The sequence below is a fragment of the Oryza sativa genome, chromosome 2 (assembly GCF_034140825.1).
Source record: "Oryza sativa Japonica Group chromosome 2, ASM3414082v1".
NCBI classification, from domain to species: Eukaryota; Viridiplantae; Streptophyta; class Magnoliopsida; order Poales; family Poaceae; genus Oryza; species Oryza sativa.
In genome coordinates, this window is record NC_089036.1 from 4,582,700 (window position 1) to 4,599,780 (window position 17,081).

Sequence of the window (17,081 nt, forward strand, 5' to 3'; positions counted from 1 at the left end):
GTTTTTGTTTTTTTCTTTTTTTTATTTAATTTAACTTTGATCGTGTTCGGCAGCCAAAATCATCTTATCCGGCCCGTTTATTTCCGAATCGACGGTCTGAAATTTGGGCCCATATGAGCAGGGTTTCCAACTTGGGTTCGAAATTTCCTCCCTCCGTTTCATATCTACTTTGACCAAATTTGAAAAAAGATTTAGTAATATTTATGACACCGAATTAGTTTCAATAAATATAATATTGAATATATTTTGAGAGTGTTAGAAATATTGCTATATTTTTCTATAAGTTTGATTAAACTTAAAAAGTTCGATTAAAAAAATCAAAACGATCTATGATATGAAACTGAGGTAGTACACTGTACGGAGCTATTTCGTCCAAAATTTGCAAGATTTATTCAAATTCGGTCGAAATTCCTCCAAAATTTATGTTTCTTCGTCCCGAAATATGGAGAATTTGGTTCAGTAATCAGTTCAGGCTGTAGTTCAAAAGCTTCTCTTCAGAAATCTGCAATTTCAATATACGCAGCTCAGGTCTTAACCGGACACATGAATTTTTCCCATCTTCACAAAACTGCAAAACTAAAACAACTACCTTTCCAAACAGCAACATTCTGCTGAAATCTCATAAGATGCTGGCATTGCAACTTTGCAAGCTTGATAAACACCGTCACGAAAAAGATTAAAGAGCCAAGAGAATTTCGATGATTAACGAGAATTTTACCAAGCATACTATATTATCAGGATAACCGGTTATACCTGAACTAACATAGTTATTATAGTATAAGTCATGATAAAAACACACCACATAGCCGTTTCTCCACATAAATTTCACAGACTGACTGGCCAACTAATAATCACTAAGCTGAAAAAAGAAGCCAAATGTGAAATGCACTTGTGATGAAGGCTAGCCACTATGAACACCACTTTGTGCTGACAAGTGAGCATGGACCAATCAGCAGCCGACACCGCGAATGCAGAAAAACCTCGTACGCGGACTAATGATTGAAATGGAGGCTGGCTAGACCAGCTCCCAGTCCCCATCGATGTAAGGAACGCCGTCGTCTTCGCGGTCCTGCATCGATGAAAGATGGCGTTGTCAGATACATAGTATACTCATTGTTTGTACTTCCCAGCATGGCAGTTAACATATTGATTAAGAAATATGTGGTACTGAAACTAAACTTAGAAATCTCTTCAGAACGAATATGAAATATTTCAATACATATGTTGCTGTTTCATACTATAATAATATAGTGCAGACTGCAAAGGATTAAAGGTGGTACTATGCAGCAGAAAATATCTTGAAGGAATCAAACATGAACATGCTTGTGGACTACATATGAATAGAGATGAGTAACGCACATCCATAGAAAAGTGAGTGTTTGATAGACTACTACTGTGTCCAGAAATTTTCATAGGTCACTAAAGACTGATCTGCTTGAACAACACAAAGCAATAGAATTCTGAAACAGAATACCAATATAGAATACTCTTCTAAAAAATAAATACAAGAAAGAATCATACCGGCCTAAACATGTCAACAACAATGTCATCTAGACCACCACTGAGACCCCTTTGCAGCCCAGTTGTCCGCATAAGATCGTCATTATAGTTTAGCTGATTGCTAACAGCTTGGTGATGAATCCTTCCATCTTGCATGGGAGAAACAATGCCCGTATTCCCACGATCCAGTGTCTGCCTTGGTACAGCCGGATTGTCTAAGCTAAGGTTGGGCAACGATGTGTTGATGCTGGAGTTACTAAATACATGGCTGTTATTTAGCATGTCTCTTGAGTTTGTGCTGCTTCCATAGTTGAATGGTGATGTGTCCTGATTGAATGCTATTGGAACATTGCTAGCTAGTGATGCTACTTGGCCCTGCATCTCATTTCCCAGCAGCGGAATCTGATTGGATGATGTGAAGCTTGAGACAGGTTCAATTTTGGGGCCATTCATATGCAGGGTGGCTTGCGACATGTTATCATTGTGACCACGATCCTGAATGTTGGATGGAACCGCAGTTTGCCAAGTATTGGTGGTTCTTCCAAGATCAGGAAACTGGGGAGACTCACCAACAAGTGTGCTAAATGGATCTGCAGAAGATGAATGCACCCGACTAAGGTGTTGCTGATTGCTCGACTCAAGAGGTTGCAGTGATCTGTTTGCAGTTGCCAGCGGTGCACCATTCGATATGTTTGGAAAGGAGTTACCAGAAGGACCAGTTAGAATTGTTGACATCTGTGCACCTCTGATCATGTTACCATTATTAAGCCCTCCTAAATCATTCAGTGAAGTGCTCAGATTATTTTGGGCATGTCCTAACTGAATTGGCTGTGAATGCAGCAAACCATGAACACCAAACGCAGAAGGGGAGTTCATCCTAGTAAGAATGTTGTTTGCCTGGGTATGGCCAGCAGTTGGGACTGTACGGTATCTACCATATGCGTTGTAGTTTCCAAATGAATTCATGTTTATGTAAGCAGGGTTCCTTCCTCCAAATGCAGCTGCAAGGTTAGCCTGCCTGCTTGCATCAGTGCTCAACCGTTTAAGGTACAGCCGATACTTCTGAAATGACAAGCAGAGAAGAAACATCAGTGAAGTATACTTGTAGGTGCAAACAAGAGGAAAAAAAATAGCTAAGAAATGAATAGGTTAGCAAAACTCTGAATTTAACACTGGTGAATTAGTACTTACGATTGCACAATCAATATACTAGGAAAATGGTATGAGAACATAAATGTTATATTTTGCTTCTCGTACAAATACTGAAAAAGAACTCAACAAAATACAGAACATGCAACAATATGAATTAGGAATATTTTAGGGCTGTATTATCATATATTAAAAAAAATCCTCTTTCAGATATCTGGGACAATAATAACAATAATTTGGTGCAGTGATAAACCATAGTAAACAACATGATGAAATGAACGGTCAAAGATAAGGAAAGAAATTCGACCTGCAAATGACTAGCAACATTCTCCCTGGTGATGTTCTCTACATTCATGAGATCCAATATTTTCTTTGGAACAGCCTCTGAAAAAACAAGCATACAAATATTAACACATATGACATTGAACTAAGAAAAATAGCCAGCCAATATTCTCAGTAGCTAGGTTGTGAGAAATTATCTTACTCTCGATGCCAAGCTGGTTAACAGCAGCCACAAACTTTCGGTGCAGCTCAACAGACCACACGACCCTTGGCTTCTTCTGTGTTGATGAGTCTCCATTCTCATTACTGTTCTCATCAGAATCATCACCATCATCTCCATTCTCATCTCTACTTTTCCGTGACTGCCTCTTGTTGCGGTTAGCACCAATACTCTCACCTTCATTGTTCATTCCCTGTGCCTTCTGACCAGCGTCATCATCGTTACCACGGTTCTTAGCATCACAATTCTTACGCCTAATCACATGTTGCCATATCGTCCTTAGCTGCTCAAGACGCACTGGCTTCAGAAGATAGTCACATGCACCATGGGTTATACCCTTCATGACAGTTTGTGTTTCCCCGTTCGCAGACAACACTACATGACAGATAGTCAATTCAGAATGTAAGGTAAGGTTCATGAATGCAGTCAAAGTAATGTTATTAGATCCGCGTTAACATAAACGCAAACATCGTTGGTCGACCTGATGTTTCTCAGTCAGTTTGCAGGAGAACGTTCCAAATAAATGTAAAAAAAAAAAAAAAAAACTGGCTGAGAAGTAAGAGGATACAGCATCATAGTCATTTGTGCAAGGCAATCAGGGTAACTAACAAGAGCAAACGTGACGGTATCTACCAAATTTTCGCATTAGGAAACTTTCATCGGTTACCTGACCTACGCACCAAACCAACAGTAAAACAGAAAGGAGCTTTCCAAAAATAGATTTGAACCAAGAAATTTCATGAGTTTTCCATGTCTCACACTTGTTGCCATTTTCAGCTAACTACCTTATTGCTATAAATAATCATGTATCTGCAACCCAAGCAGTTCAAATGAAGTAAAATCACTCACTAGATGTCTAGATCTCATGCAATCCACACGCATCTTACTAGAACATACTATCTCTGGTTACAAGAATGACACATCAGATCAAGCAAAGCATGACTTACTAATGACTGGGAGGTCCATCTCGAGGCCGACAAGCTCAAGGAGTTTGAAGCCATCCATGTCCGGCATGTGGACGTCGCTGATCACCAGGTCAAACTGGTCCTTGTTCTCCCTGAGCAGCTTCAGGGCCGTGGCCGCCTGACCAGTTGTTGTCACTGCAAATCACACCACATCAAATCCAATCAGGCCAGATTCAACAACACAATACATAGGCAAGTCAAAATTATCAAAAGAATTAGTACTACTACTATTTTGCTGCAACAAGGAAAAAAGGTCAGCAGAAGATAATCCTTACACAACCACCATGTGTGCAACCCAAAGAACAGTAGAAAGGATTGGAGATTCAGACAGAAGGGTTGAAATTATATCGAAGAAAAGAGAGGGGAAAAAAACTTTTTTTAAGAGGAAAGGGGCAAAACCCGTTCTTGAGTTGACATTACATGGCCGAAGAAATAGACCACCAAGAACAACAGAAACATCTACGAGTGAAACTGTGAAAGCCAAGCAAAGAAGAACTAGCGCATCACCAAAAAAAACAAAAATTAAATCCAAGAGAGAGAGAGAAAAAAAACAACTATAGAACAGTACTAAACCAAAACGAAAAAAAAATTGATCGATACAGCACAAGCTCAATCCACAACCATGGAGAGAACTCGCTCGCTCGCTCGCTCGAGCTCGAGAGAGAGAGAGATTGCAGATTAGCAGCATACCGTGATACTGGCATCGAAGCAGGAGGTTCTCGAGGATCTTGAGGCAGGTGGGGTCGTCGTCGACGGCGAGCACCCGCATGCCGACCGGGAACTGGTCTCTCCCGCCGCCGCCGCCGCTCACACCATGGCCTCCCACCCTCCCCTGCCTCTCCTCCACCGTCATCTTCCTCCAATCAATCAACCAATCAATCAAACACAAACAATCTCCCAAACTCCTCCACCTCCAAGCAACCCAAGAAACAGCACTTTCTTGGATCCTTAAAAATAAAAATCCAAAGGTCAAAGCAGGGTGAGCGAGAGCGAGCACCACCACCAAAGAGAGAGAAGTGCGGGATGGATGCGATGATAATAAGAGGAGAGGAGAGGAGAGAGAGAGCGAGAGGTAGGGGATGATGGATGGATCGCGGATTGGGTAAATGGAATGGATTGGAGTGAAAGAGAAAAAAAAAATTTCATATGCAGTGCAAAGGTGGAAACCTTTTTTTTTTATTTCCCTCCTCGCCTTTATTTTCCTTTTACGCTTCCCCTGTTTCATGCCATTTATTCGCCTCTTTAAATCCGTCCATCAAATATGGGGCTGTGGGTCGGGGCGTGTTTCGTGTTTGTGCTCCTTTTTTTGAGAGAGTTTCTTGGTCACCTTTTGAATTTTTACTGTTACTGTTTTTGCATTTATTTGGTGGTGGATATGGGTCGTATGTGCTTTGTTTAATTTGGACTTAGGTGAAATATGCCGTATTTGAAATTCGCACGCTTTATAGAACCCGAATCGGTTGACATATAGTAAGATGATGTGCGTCACTCTAATGCCTCTTAAGATTCTATATTTCGGTGTAGGGTTTAAATATTTTTTTCCAACAAGCATTTATATGTATATATATTTTGTTATGTAATCACGACTTTAAAATAACGCTAGCAATTACGCGACACCTATTCGGAGATGTGGGTAGGTGTTTGTACTCTCTTTAAATCTAATATCAAGACACCTTTTGAATTTTATTATTTTTCATCTATTTTTATAGTAGATATAAGTCTTATGTGTATTACCTATATGATTTTATCATATATATGCATGAAAATATGTGATAAAAATATATACATGCTTGAAAACGAATCGGTTAGCATATGATTTGTTTACAATTACGATGCCTTTAAGATTTTTCATTGTATAGGTAAGGTTTCAAGTTTCTTTTCCAACATTTGTGTATATGTATTTGTTGTGTAATTGTGGCGTTAGAGAAAATGTTACTCCCTCTGTTTTGGGTTATATGACTTTTTAGCATGCTAGAAAGTCTTATGACTTGAAACGGATAAAGTAGCTCGTAATTCAATCCCGATTATCTACTGTATTGCATAGGCATGTGAGCCCGAGGGTATGTGAGTGATCCTCGTTCCTCGCAATTACACAACTGGTTAGGGTGGAAAGCAATAGTTTTGGCATTTCTCAATTTAATTAATTAGTCATCATCCAGGCACCTCTTTTTCTCCTATTGTTGGTGCTGACGTGGCTTGAGCTGGCCTTTGCGGCTGGTTTATGGAGTATATAACTTGATTAAAGTATATTGGTGATAAGATTAGTGATGCTTGACAGCTAGATGTTACATCCATGCCCGTCTTCTCCCACTTAATTCTTCCTCTCATATTTCTTGCATGCTAGGCAGCACGACAGGATCAAAGATTCACAGATCTATATAGACACGCACATATATATACTATCTCTCATAGCTTGGAAGGAAGGAAAAACATTTTAATTAGCTGTTGCAATCATCCCTAATTTCTTCAGTTTGGCCCTAGAATTAAGGAAGGCATCTAAATTACTGTGAGATGTACAATTTTTTTCACTCAATTTTATCCTATCCAAATCCTTCCCTTTGTTAGTTTTCCATATAGCAAAACTCCTAATTCCAAGACATACGGGTAGAGTTCTTTTCCCATGAAAAAAAATCATTTAACTATGGATAAAATTTCCTTTTTCACTTTTCATACCCTACATAATCTTTGCATGTACTTTACTGAAAATCTTCTAACTGAAATAGCTGTTGATGATTTTGCTAACTGAAAACTAAAGCAAAATGACCTACTCCTATTGAGTATTGACCTTCCCATATTCCTGCAGGGAATGGCCAATCAGCCGCCAAAAAACCCATAAACAAATTTGCACATGAAATAGCTGGGGTTGTTTAATATGCGTATACGTTGTCCTTGCATCTTATATTATACTGCCCCAAGTACGTGAGTGATCAGCAGTACATTATTGGCTCACACACCCTGTGTTTTGTACTTTGTGAACAATATTCTTTAAATTTATTATTGTTCCTGCCTTTTTAATTTTATATGAGTATTAGATCCGTGGCAATATTCTAAGGTATCAGTACACGTCAACTTGCCCTTAAGGAATCTCATCTTGGGCACAAGAGAGCTGTGGGTGATTTCTTTTTTATAAATCTCATCGATTATTTTTTTGTAATTAAGTAGCTAAACACATAGAAAATTCGAAGACCTTAATTATAATGACAATGAGAAATTAAAGCTCGATCGGATCCAACAACGTGCAAATTGTTCGTGAGAAGAAGAGTTATGGTATCAAAGTACTGGCCACGATAATTGCGTAATTAAGGAGGGAGCTTGATTTGCATAAAAAATTGTGGCACACGCATTACATGAGAATTAAGAAATGTAGAATTAAAATATTTATTATACATTCACAAAAGCAATGGACAAAACAAGTGATTTTTGCATAGCTGTGTGGATTAATTATAGTATGTGGTGAATAAATAGTTGATGACTAATTATAAAGAATTATATACATGTGAAAACCAATAATAAAATAGAAGTGTGTAGACTTCACCTGCTGTTTGCCCCTATAATAATCCAAGGTATATTTTAAGGACCCCCACTAACCCAACATATCCATGCAAGCAAAGATGAAAATCTCAAAGGCTAGCAAGTGTGCTACACAAAGTGCCAATTAAGACAGCTCCTGATCTCATCTCCCACAACTAAGGCCTGATTTTTTTTGTCTCTAATTATTTTGTCTATCTTCCTACTCATGGACCACATATTCTGATCTGTTTTGTTTTGTTGAATCCTAAGACCAAACCCACCCAAAATATGCCCCCCATCCTATATATCATACAACCTAGTGCTTCGACAAGTTAATGCTAGCTACAACTAAGTAGGCCAATGTCACATCTAATACTAGCCCATATATTTTGTCATGATATGTAACTTTGGTCTTGCATCCATTTGTTGGGGTCCCTCCCATATTTATTCCAAGTGGCACCATGTATATATAGGTCTTCAATTCCTTTGTGTATATCTGTCTTTTAGCTCTCCTTACTTTTAGCACCAACACAAGTATGAGAAAAAAGAGATATGGTGCACTTGAACAAAATTTGAATGATGGAGTTCACTTTAAGTGCATTGCATGGTCTAGCTCACTCCCCCCATGTTGTGTTATGTCTCCATCATGAAAAGCCATCTTTTGCCCCTGAGTACATGTGACATATTCCTATATATCCGACCATAATAGCAACTGTGGCTTTTTCCAAAAAAAAAAATGTTGTTGATTGAAATATTTTTAACTATTATGGTGCTCTCATGTCATTTGGAAACCGAAACAAATTATCAGCAAGGTTTTTTAAAAGCAAAAAGAATATGGATTTTGAGCTTGTAAGTTAAGTATGGTTCAATGACATGATATCCTCGTTCTTATGACGCCTCCTCTTCATTTCCACATGTCATAATTCGAATACACACAATTAATTAACCTTTTTAAAAAATTAACATCTAATTCAAACGGAACATATATAATACACATGATAACTTTGCTAGATTTTTCATAAGAATTATGTTGTCGATGAATTTTCTAACTACATCCATCTCAAAATATTAAAGTACAAAGACAGCTAAAACATAGTAGTACTATATTTTAGGATATAGTATGAAATACATATAATTCTTGCTGATATAATTAATTAATGAAGTGATGGCCAGAAATTGGGTAAAGTACTAGCACTAGCTAAAGATATCTACACAGCCAAACCTGACATGTATTAGTAAAAAGACGAGTAAATCAAATAATTAATTAATCAATCAATCAAGAAAAAAATGAATGGATCCAGTACCTTTTGTTTACCACTCTAGCAGAGCTGCGAGTTTGCATTGACCTAGAGAGAATGCAGTGCTGATGAGTAGGAGTACCAATTCGTGCATCGTCACTCTCTCTATGGGACACAGCTAGCTATAACAACATTCATGTCAGATTGGGCTAGCTACCAATGCTGCTTTTGAGCACCCCGGATGTGTGTACTGCTACTACCAAGAATGGCCTCCATTTCTTTTCCTTTCTCTAATTAATCTGGTTGCTTTGCTTTAAGTTTGCTTCTTTCAAGAAGACACTGATTCCTACTAGTATCTCAAAAAGAAAAAGAAGGGGGAAAAATATTCAGGGTCCATAACTAATAAAGTGGTCAGTATTTTGGTGCAACATGTCAGATAAAATTATGGTCATTTCCTAGCAAAGTTCAGTCAAGAAATTACTCCATTTTTCATAGAGAGAGAGAGATGCAGTACAATATTTTTTGACCAATAAATACTGTATACTCAACAAGAGAAAAAGCAGTTTCACTACTGTCAAAGCTGCTTCTCTGATCTCTCTGCTGCACATAGTAGTAATGTTACTATTATAATATCTGGAACAGAGCAGTGCTCGGTTTAAGCCTCTCTGATTAGCTTTAAAATTTACAGTGATTTTTATGAGCTACTGACCCAGTCAGCCAGCCAGGAGTTAATATGAGCCAGGGATCAGAAGTTCAGAACAGAGAGGCTCGTGCATGGTCATGCACTCACGTACTCTACTACTGTAGTCTACTGTATCTATCTATGAGACTATGGCCGTATTGCATTTTTTTTCCTTATCTATGAGACTATGACCGTATTGGCTTTTTTTTTTTCTTTCGTAATTTGAGAATGTTTTTTTTACTTGGTCTCTATATCCAACCAGATATATGTAGCCTTTTTAAACTAAGAATTTAGTCTATCAAATAACCCAATATGAAATTCGCTCCAGTGGAGATTTGAACTCAGGACTTTGGGGTGCTAGTGTGCTGCTACTCAGGTCACTGTAATCACTAAGCTACATGCACTTTCAAAAATAATTTATGTATGAACTGTAAGAAATATTTTTATCATCCTTAGTTTACATGGCTAATTAAATTACAACGGTTTGTAGTGATAAAGTATACCTCGAGTACGTAACGTAGCAAGCAATATTATTCATACACAGAGATGCACAGGTTAATGACTAGTAGCACTAAAAATCCTTTCTCACATAACAACACAAGAGTACTCCTACTATCGTAAGAAAAAGTTTTATCAGCCATTCAGCCTTAATTCACAAGGCTAAATTACAACGGTTTGTAGCAAAGAAAGAAGAAAGTATACCTGTAATAGTACCATTGTACTCCCTCCGTACTCGTAAAGAAAGTCGTTTAGAATAATGTTTAAGTCAAACCTTGGGAATATAAATCATGAATAACTCCTAAGTTGTTGAGTTTTAAAATGTAAAAATTATATGAATAGATTTATCTTGAAAAAAAATACTTTTATAAAAGAATACATGTATCACTTTTCAATAAATATTTTTATAGAAACAAAGTCAAAATTGTGTTTTAGAGACCGTGTCGTTACCCTAAACAACTTCCTCTATGAGTACGAAGGGAGCACGTAATAAGTCTAATCGGCTCAAATTACCCTTGTACAAGAAACATGGCCATTGCAATGGCTGCAACTGTGCAAACACAGGAAAAGGGTATCGAACATGCCCAACGTAGCCATCATCGTTCATGCGCAAAACCACAGGTTAGTATTAAAAACATTAAAAGTACTCAAATATTTTTATATTTGCAAAAATGTTAATAATACGAATTATCAATATAGGGCCTGTTCGGTGGCCATTGCTGCGGCTGCAGCTGCAGCCGCTGCAACGGTACATACGTTGTTCAGATCGCTATGATGCAGCGGCAACGCTGCATTGCAGCTGCAGCCACGGGCTGCCGAACACAGCCATATTTGTTAAAAAGTCAGTGGTGATATATTATTTAAAAAAAAGAGGTATTACCAAATTTTTGTAAGATAGGGTGAGGAGGCCAGTGTTTGGTTCGATACTTTATCAAATTTTGAGAGTAGAAACTTATAGAATCACCAAATGTTGGTAGAATTATGTTGGCAATTGTATATTGTTCATTGCCTTACCAGAGAATGGTAAGAAGTGAATAAGCTCGAAGATTTTGTAGAGGCCATTACTATTAAACTTGCTCAAACGCTGAAACTAATCTTTGCTATTAATTGCCTGATACGAAATTGAATTCCGGTTTTGTACTTGGGCGCAGTACTACTACAGTACACTACTGCTGCTGCACTATCCCATGTTAAACTGCAAGCAAGTCAGCAAGTGCGCGTGTGTGGGTGGGCCCACAAAAAAAACGAAGCTAGAGTGTGGGGGCCCGTAGCGGTACGCGACAATGGGTTTGGGGGGCTTGTACGTGGGTGGGTAAAGATTCCGTGAGAAGATTCCGCACTCGAATACCGCGTGTGCTCTGACATGTGGGCCCCACCACCCCCAACGTTTCCGCTAACTAATGGGTGCGCTTTGGCTGCCACATTTCGCCATTTTTTTTTCTCTTTTTTGCTATGCGCACACACGTCTCCAGCTATGCTCTGTTTCATTTCAGCTGCTAGCTGCTGCTGCGATGAAAGTTTTAGGAAAACCCTGTTCATTGGTAATGCCGTTTTCATCTTTTTCCACGTAATCTTAATCTCAAAGGGGGCCTATGATTAAGATTGATTAAGGAGCACCTAAGACGAGGAAGTTACTAGTATATGATCAATTGATTTTTTCAATTCTTGTAAACTTGAAAAATAGATTTGTTTAATATTTTAGTCCAGCTTCTATATAGTATTTTTTTTTTCACGAAACTCACCGTCTAGCCTTTAAAAAACTTGCTAACATAAATCGAGGTATAACCTACATCTTAATCAGAAATGAATGGGACCATAAAAATGCTAGTAGTGTACATTTTTTAAAAGAAAAACAAATGATGCATCAATGTCACAATGTGGTTGTTTTATATTACAAGCCATGTAACCAAAGGAGTAAACATATTGTGTTAGTTGTAAGAATGGTCTTATAGGTTGTACAACAGTACAAGGTCATAACGTCAATATGCCATGCTTGATACGGTAGCAAAAGCCAATGGCATTCATATATGAAGCATAACATATTTCATCCGAGGGATACTTCAAGTTTTGTAAGATATGTTTGTAGTTTAAGACCGTTTAGAGTCATTTCCAAAATTCAAGACCATAAAAGTGAAGGGATAATTTGGACAATTCCATCGTAACGTTACACGAGTTGTAAAAATAATACCATCATACCATTCATATGTGAGAATGGCAGGCGGGACCAAGACAGATATGTCAATGACATGTACAATGGTATTTTCTAACTTCATGATTTTTGTGATGGTACCAACAAACTGTAAAAAAAAGAGAGAAAAACTTCCACATAAAGATTACTAGTATGTTTCCGCCTATACAACAACAGTGGTTGAAATACATACATTTCTCATGCTCTATAACGCTCTAACCCTAAACCCTTACTACCCCCAAAGTGTCTTTTTCTATTGCTTCTCCCTAACTCCCTTTGTGCGCCTGTGCGTGTGATATATTGCCCATCACCAATCATGCATGATGATGTATCGATCGTTACCAAGGAGCCAGACCAAAATGTACCTGGCGCTCACATGTTGGCCGAGATATATATTACTAGCTACATGTGATTTGTGATTTGTGAGCTATAGAAAGCTAGCTAGCTTGGCTTGTGTGCCCCACTCAGATGGATCAATTTCACCTAGTGGAATGTATAATTGGAACCTGCACTGCACACTATCTATTGTACTATATATGTTGACTGATGAAGAGGCAAGGGATTGGTGATGGCTAGCTCATGCTGCATATAATTGGTCCAAGGGATAGATGCCAACGTTAGACTTATTAATAACCGGCCTTTTTTTAATCCTTCAGGGTAGATCTTAAGGTTTTTGTTATTCACTATTAATTACTTCCTCTGATTTTTACCATATGACTTTGCGTATTGAGTTTTGACATACATTTTACTATTCATTTTATTAAAAACACGTAATTATCATTTATTTTAGTGTGACTTTTTATAATTAAAGATTCTTTAAACATTACTTATATTTTTTATATTTACATAAAGGTTTTGAGTAAGGCGAACGATCAAAACATATGGCCAAAAGTTAACAACGTTATACATTGAAAACCGGAAGGGAGTAATTTTCTTCCTATATGAATGTCATGTCATGGGTTGTTAATGATTTTGCTCCATGTTGCGCTACGACGTGTGGTCGAGACCATCGTTGATGCATGCGCAACAACACTCAAATGGCTGTGTTGTCACCACCAACAACCAATGCCGCTGTCATCCCGATGAGGCACGGCTAGAGGTAGTAATGGATCTTTCTTCTTTTTACAAAATGTGAGGGTTGGGCTAAAAAGGATTAGACTAAAATTTAGTTTTTTTAAAAAAAATATTTAAGGGCTAAGGTAAGTTATGAAAGGACCCATGAGTTCTGACCCATTACCACCCCTGCACATGGCTCCATGCCAAGGCATCACCTTCCGTAGGCGAGGTTGGGCAGGGCATGTGCTCCCAATTCTAGAAGGGCCACATTGGTACATCACGAGCACTGTATAAGGGGTTACTGCTATCCGTTGATATCATCGACAAATCGTGATAACCAATCAACAGGAACAGGTGAACTTCGAACAAATTTTACCAAAAGATTTAACTTCTAAAGATTTTATTTGAACTTGGTCGAATTGTTGCGAAAGTTACTGACAGTAACGCAAATCCTGAATCATGATGACGAGGTATGGTATGGTGGCGCCCATATGGCTATTTGCGATGAAATGTATTCCCATGACGTGGTATGGATCTACAGATTACATCTGCAAACAATTCAAGAATGACGGTTTCTTTTTCCTCTTACCAGCGAATTTTCCACGATGTCAAGTCCAATTTAAACTAGGTTTCAAAAAAAAAGTCCAATTTAAACGTACACAACAGTAACCAGCAAATAAATTAAAGGATGGAGACATTCGCCGGTAAGGGTCAAGGAGATCACAAACAACATTCATCGATCTTATCAGTTTCGCTTTGTCTTCATCGTTGCAGTGACCTGCCTGTGACCAACAATGGAATTGTATGCATTTTACCCCGTGTGCTTGACTGCTTGAATAATCAATCGTGCGTGACTACGTGTGCCGTGTACGTTCCAGATAGAAATTTCTGTGAAACCACGTGAAAGCATTCAAAATCACTCGCAAACCACACGTTTTAAACAAGATTTAGGTCTCTTTCAAACAAATTAAAAAAATCATAGGAACACTAGAATATTTTCCTACGAAAATAATACAATGGTATCCTTTGAAACAAATTATTGTTTCCTACGTGAAATTAATGGGTCATTTTAGAGCAATTCTAGAGGAAAATGAGTATGATGTCTCTCATATGTTTTTCTCCCTCATGTATCTAGAATTTCTATGTTTTTCATGTGCTAATCAAATGGTAGTTTTGAAAATCCTTAGAATTCCACTGAATATGACATTATATTCCTACGTAATATTGTTCTTTTATTACTGTATTTTTATTAATCCTGCATTTTAAATGAGCCCATAGATTTATGCTAGTAGTACTAATCCCTCCATCCAAAAATGATCATCTTATATATTTACCCACCAACGCCAAAGATAATTTAAACTGTATTAATCAAAACACCATGCATACATTCTCCCACAATGCATGCATCGATTAAACCATCACGTCAATTACACCCTAGCATGTACGCGTTCTCCCATGTGGTATTAATTGTATTCAAATAAAATACGTGTCTATATAGTTATATAATGATTAATTTGAAAATTTTTGGATTCTATTACATGATGATCAATTTGGGAATGAGAGAGTAAGTGAACATAACATGGGAGGAGTGGAGACGATGGTCCCCATCGTTTGGCTTATTTCCTAATAAGCCAAAACATAGCTTATTAGGAAATAAAAATAAATTTGTGGGTAAAACTTTTATAAATATGTTTTTTGTGACTTAAAAGCCAATGTTAAAAAAGAAACTACGTTAAAAATATGTCAAAATCAATATTAAAATTAAGCTTAAAAATTTAAAATTTGGTTTTTTCTTTTAGAGGCCATCCGATGGGGCTGGATGAAGAGTAGCTTGCGGTGAGAGTAAAGTTGGCGGTTTGCTGGTTTCCTGGAAGCAATCATTGCTTGAGGCTTCTTGTTGAACGTTCAACAAGCTTGTCTCGAGTCTCCACACAAGGGAGAAGAAGGGGAAGTTGCATGCTGCGACGACTACAATTTCCCACGGTGACAATCATGGCCATGGACTCACGAATCTCCACGCCACGTCGGATCACTCTCTCGTACTAGCAGTACTCCTTTCGTCTTATTTTAAGTGAAATTATAGTTTCTGTATCTAATTTTAATCGTTCGTCTTATTTAATTTTTTTATAATTCGTATTTTTTTATTATGAGATCATAAAACATGAGTAGTATTTTACTCGTGACTTATATTTTTAAATTTTTTTAAATAAGACGGACGATCAAAGTTGAACGCGAAATTTAAAAAGGGACGGAGGGAGCACTATTTTTTAATATATTATTTATCTCTTCACCCTAAAATACATATAGCATCCACCTAAAAACCCTTAGGGCACCCACAATGGTTATCTATAAGCTCTCTACAAGAGATCCATGTCAGCATATTTTCCTACTTGGAAGAGATTAAATGAAGAGAGAGAGCAAAGCTATCTACTAACATGGAGATAGTCTATAGAGAAAAACGAGGCAATGGATTAGAGAGCTATAGATACCCATGTAGACATACCATTGAAGTGGTTTACTATTAATCTAGTCTATTATTGAGGTGTACATGTTTTATAGATAGCACCTTACTTTACCATTGCGGGTGCTCTTATATTTTGACACGAAAAAGTGCTTCGACAACTACGAATTCTCGGAGGTTGGAGTAGTCGTTTTCATCTCTATGGTAGATTGGTGGTCGTAGCATTCGATCTGGCCAAACCAAAAAATTCGTTCCAGCTTCGGTCTTTGAGAAAATTCGGCCATCACGACAGAACGACATGGTCGAGCTGAAAATCCAATCACTCGAGTGCTTTTCGAATTGATAAATTATGTCTTTTTTAAAAAAAATATACAAAGTTATTTTTAAAAATTATATTATTTTGTTAATTTTATAATAATTAATATTTAATTAATTATGTGTTAATAGCCCATCTCGTTTTACGTATCTTTTATTTTTCCTTTTTCTTAAATATAGCGTACCTTCCAATATTTAAGCTATTTGGTTTGGGGAAATATCCAGTGAAAACCATTAAATAAGTGAAAATTCATGAAAAATATATCTAAAAGTTTTTTAAATTCATGAAACAATTATTAAAGATGGATATAGGTATGAAAAACATTCATACCAAATCTTAAGACAAACTCAACTTTATTTGAGAAAAACACAAAAGACAGGTGAGTAGGGTTCTATTACTATTCACCACCTGAAATTTGTCTTTTTTTATTACTCTATAATAAAGTTGGGTTCAAACTTGAGATTTGGTAAGAATGTATTTTATGTCTACACCTAACTCTACTAATTTATTTATAAATTTACAATCTTTGTGGTCTAGTTTTCACGAGTTTTCATTTATTCGATGGTTTTCACTAGATATGTCCTCGTTCGGTTTCGGTTAACTTGGATCGGTTTTCGGTCATGACCAGAATATATGAAGGTTTCAAGAGATAAAAAAAAACTTACAAATAACAACAAAATTTAAGAAAGTCCTTTACAACATATTTTGACAATCTTCAGACTGGCACATTTCTCTAGAGCCAGGGCCGGGATAAAACACATAACTAAATCGACTAATGCTTGGGATTCATGTGGTTCTTACACCCGAATTCTAAGTTGTTGACCCTTTTGCTTTTCCAACAATTTGTACATATGTAATTGTCGTTCTATTAGATCATAAAAAAAAGATGAAATTTCTGTTTTTTCTTCTAGATGAATACGATAGTGTGATCGTTTCTCTTAGTGCAACTGGTTTTTTTAAGATGCTCTGGAATCTAATTAAATAGTGTAAAAGAAAATAGTAAACAATAAATAATG

General features: G+C 37.2%; 1 protein-coding gene across 1 annotated transcript; it reads right to left on the reverse strand.

Annotated features, from left to right (window-relative positions):
* Positions 1-674: 674 nt before the first annotated feature.
* Positions 675-5,276, reverse strand: LOC4328516 (two-component response regulator ORR24-like). Its single transcript, NM_001409361.1, has 6 exons — positions 4,807-5,276; positions 4,099-4,251; positions 3,134-3,526; positions 2,957-3,033; positions 1,522-2,562; positions 675-1,069 (listed from the first exon to the last, which is right to left on the reverse strand). The coding sequence occupies exons 1-6, from the start codon at positions 4,967-4,969 to the stop codon at positions 1,016-1,018; spliced, it is 1,881 nt and encodes a 626-aa protein (NP_001396290.1). The 5' UTR covers positions 4,970-5,276; the 3' UTR covers positions 675-1,015.
* Between the last annotated feature and the right edge of the window lie 11,805 nt (positions 5,277-17,081).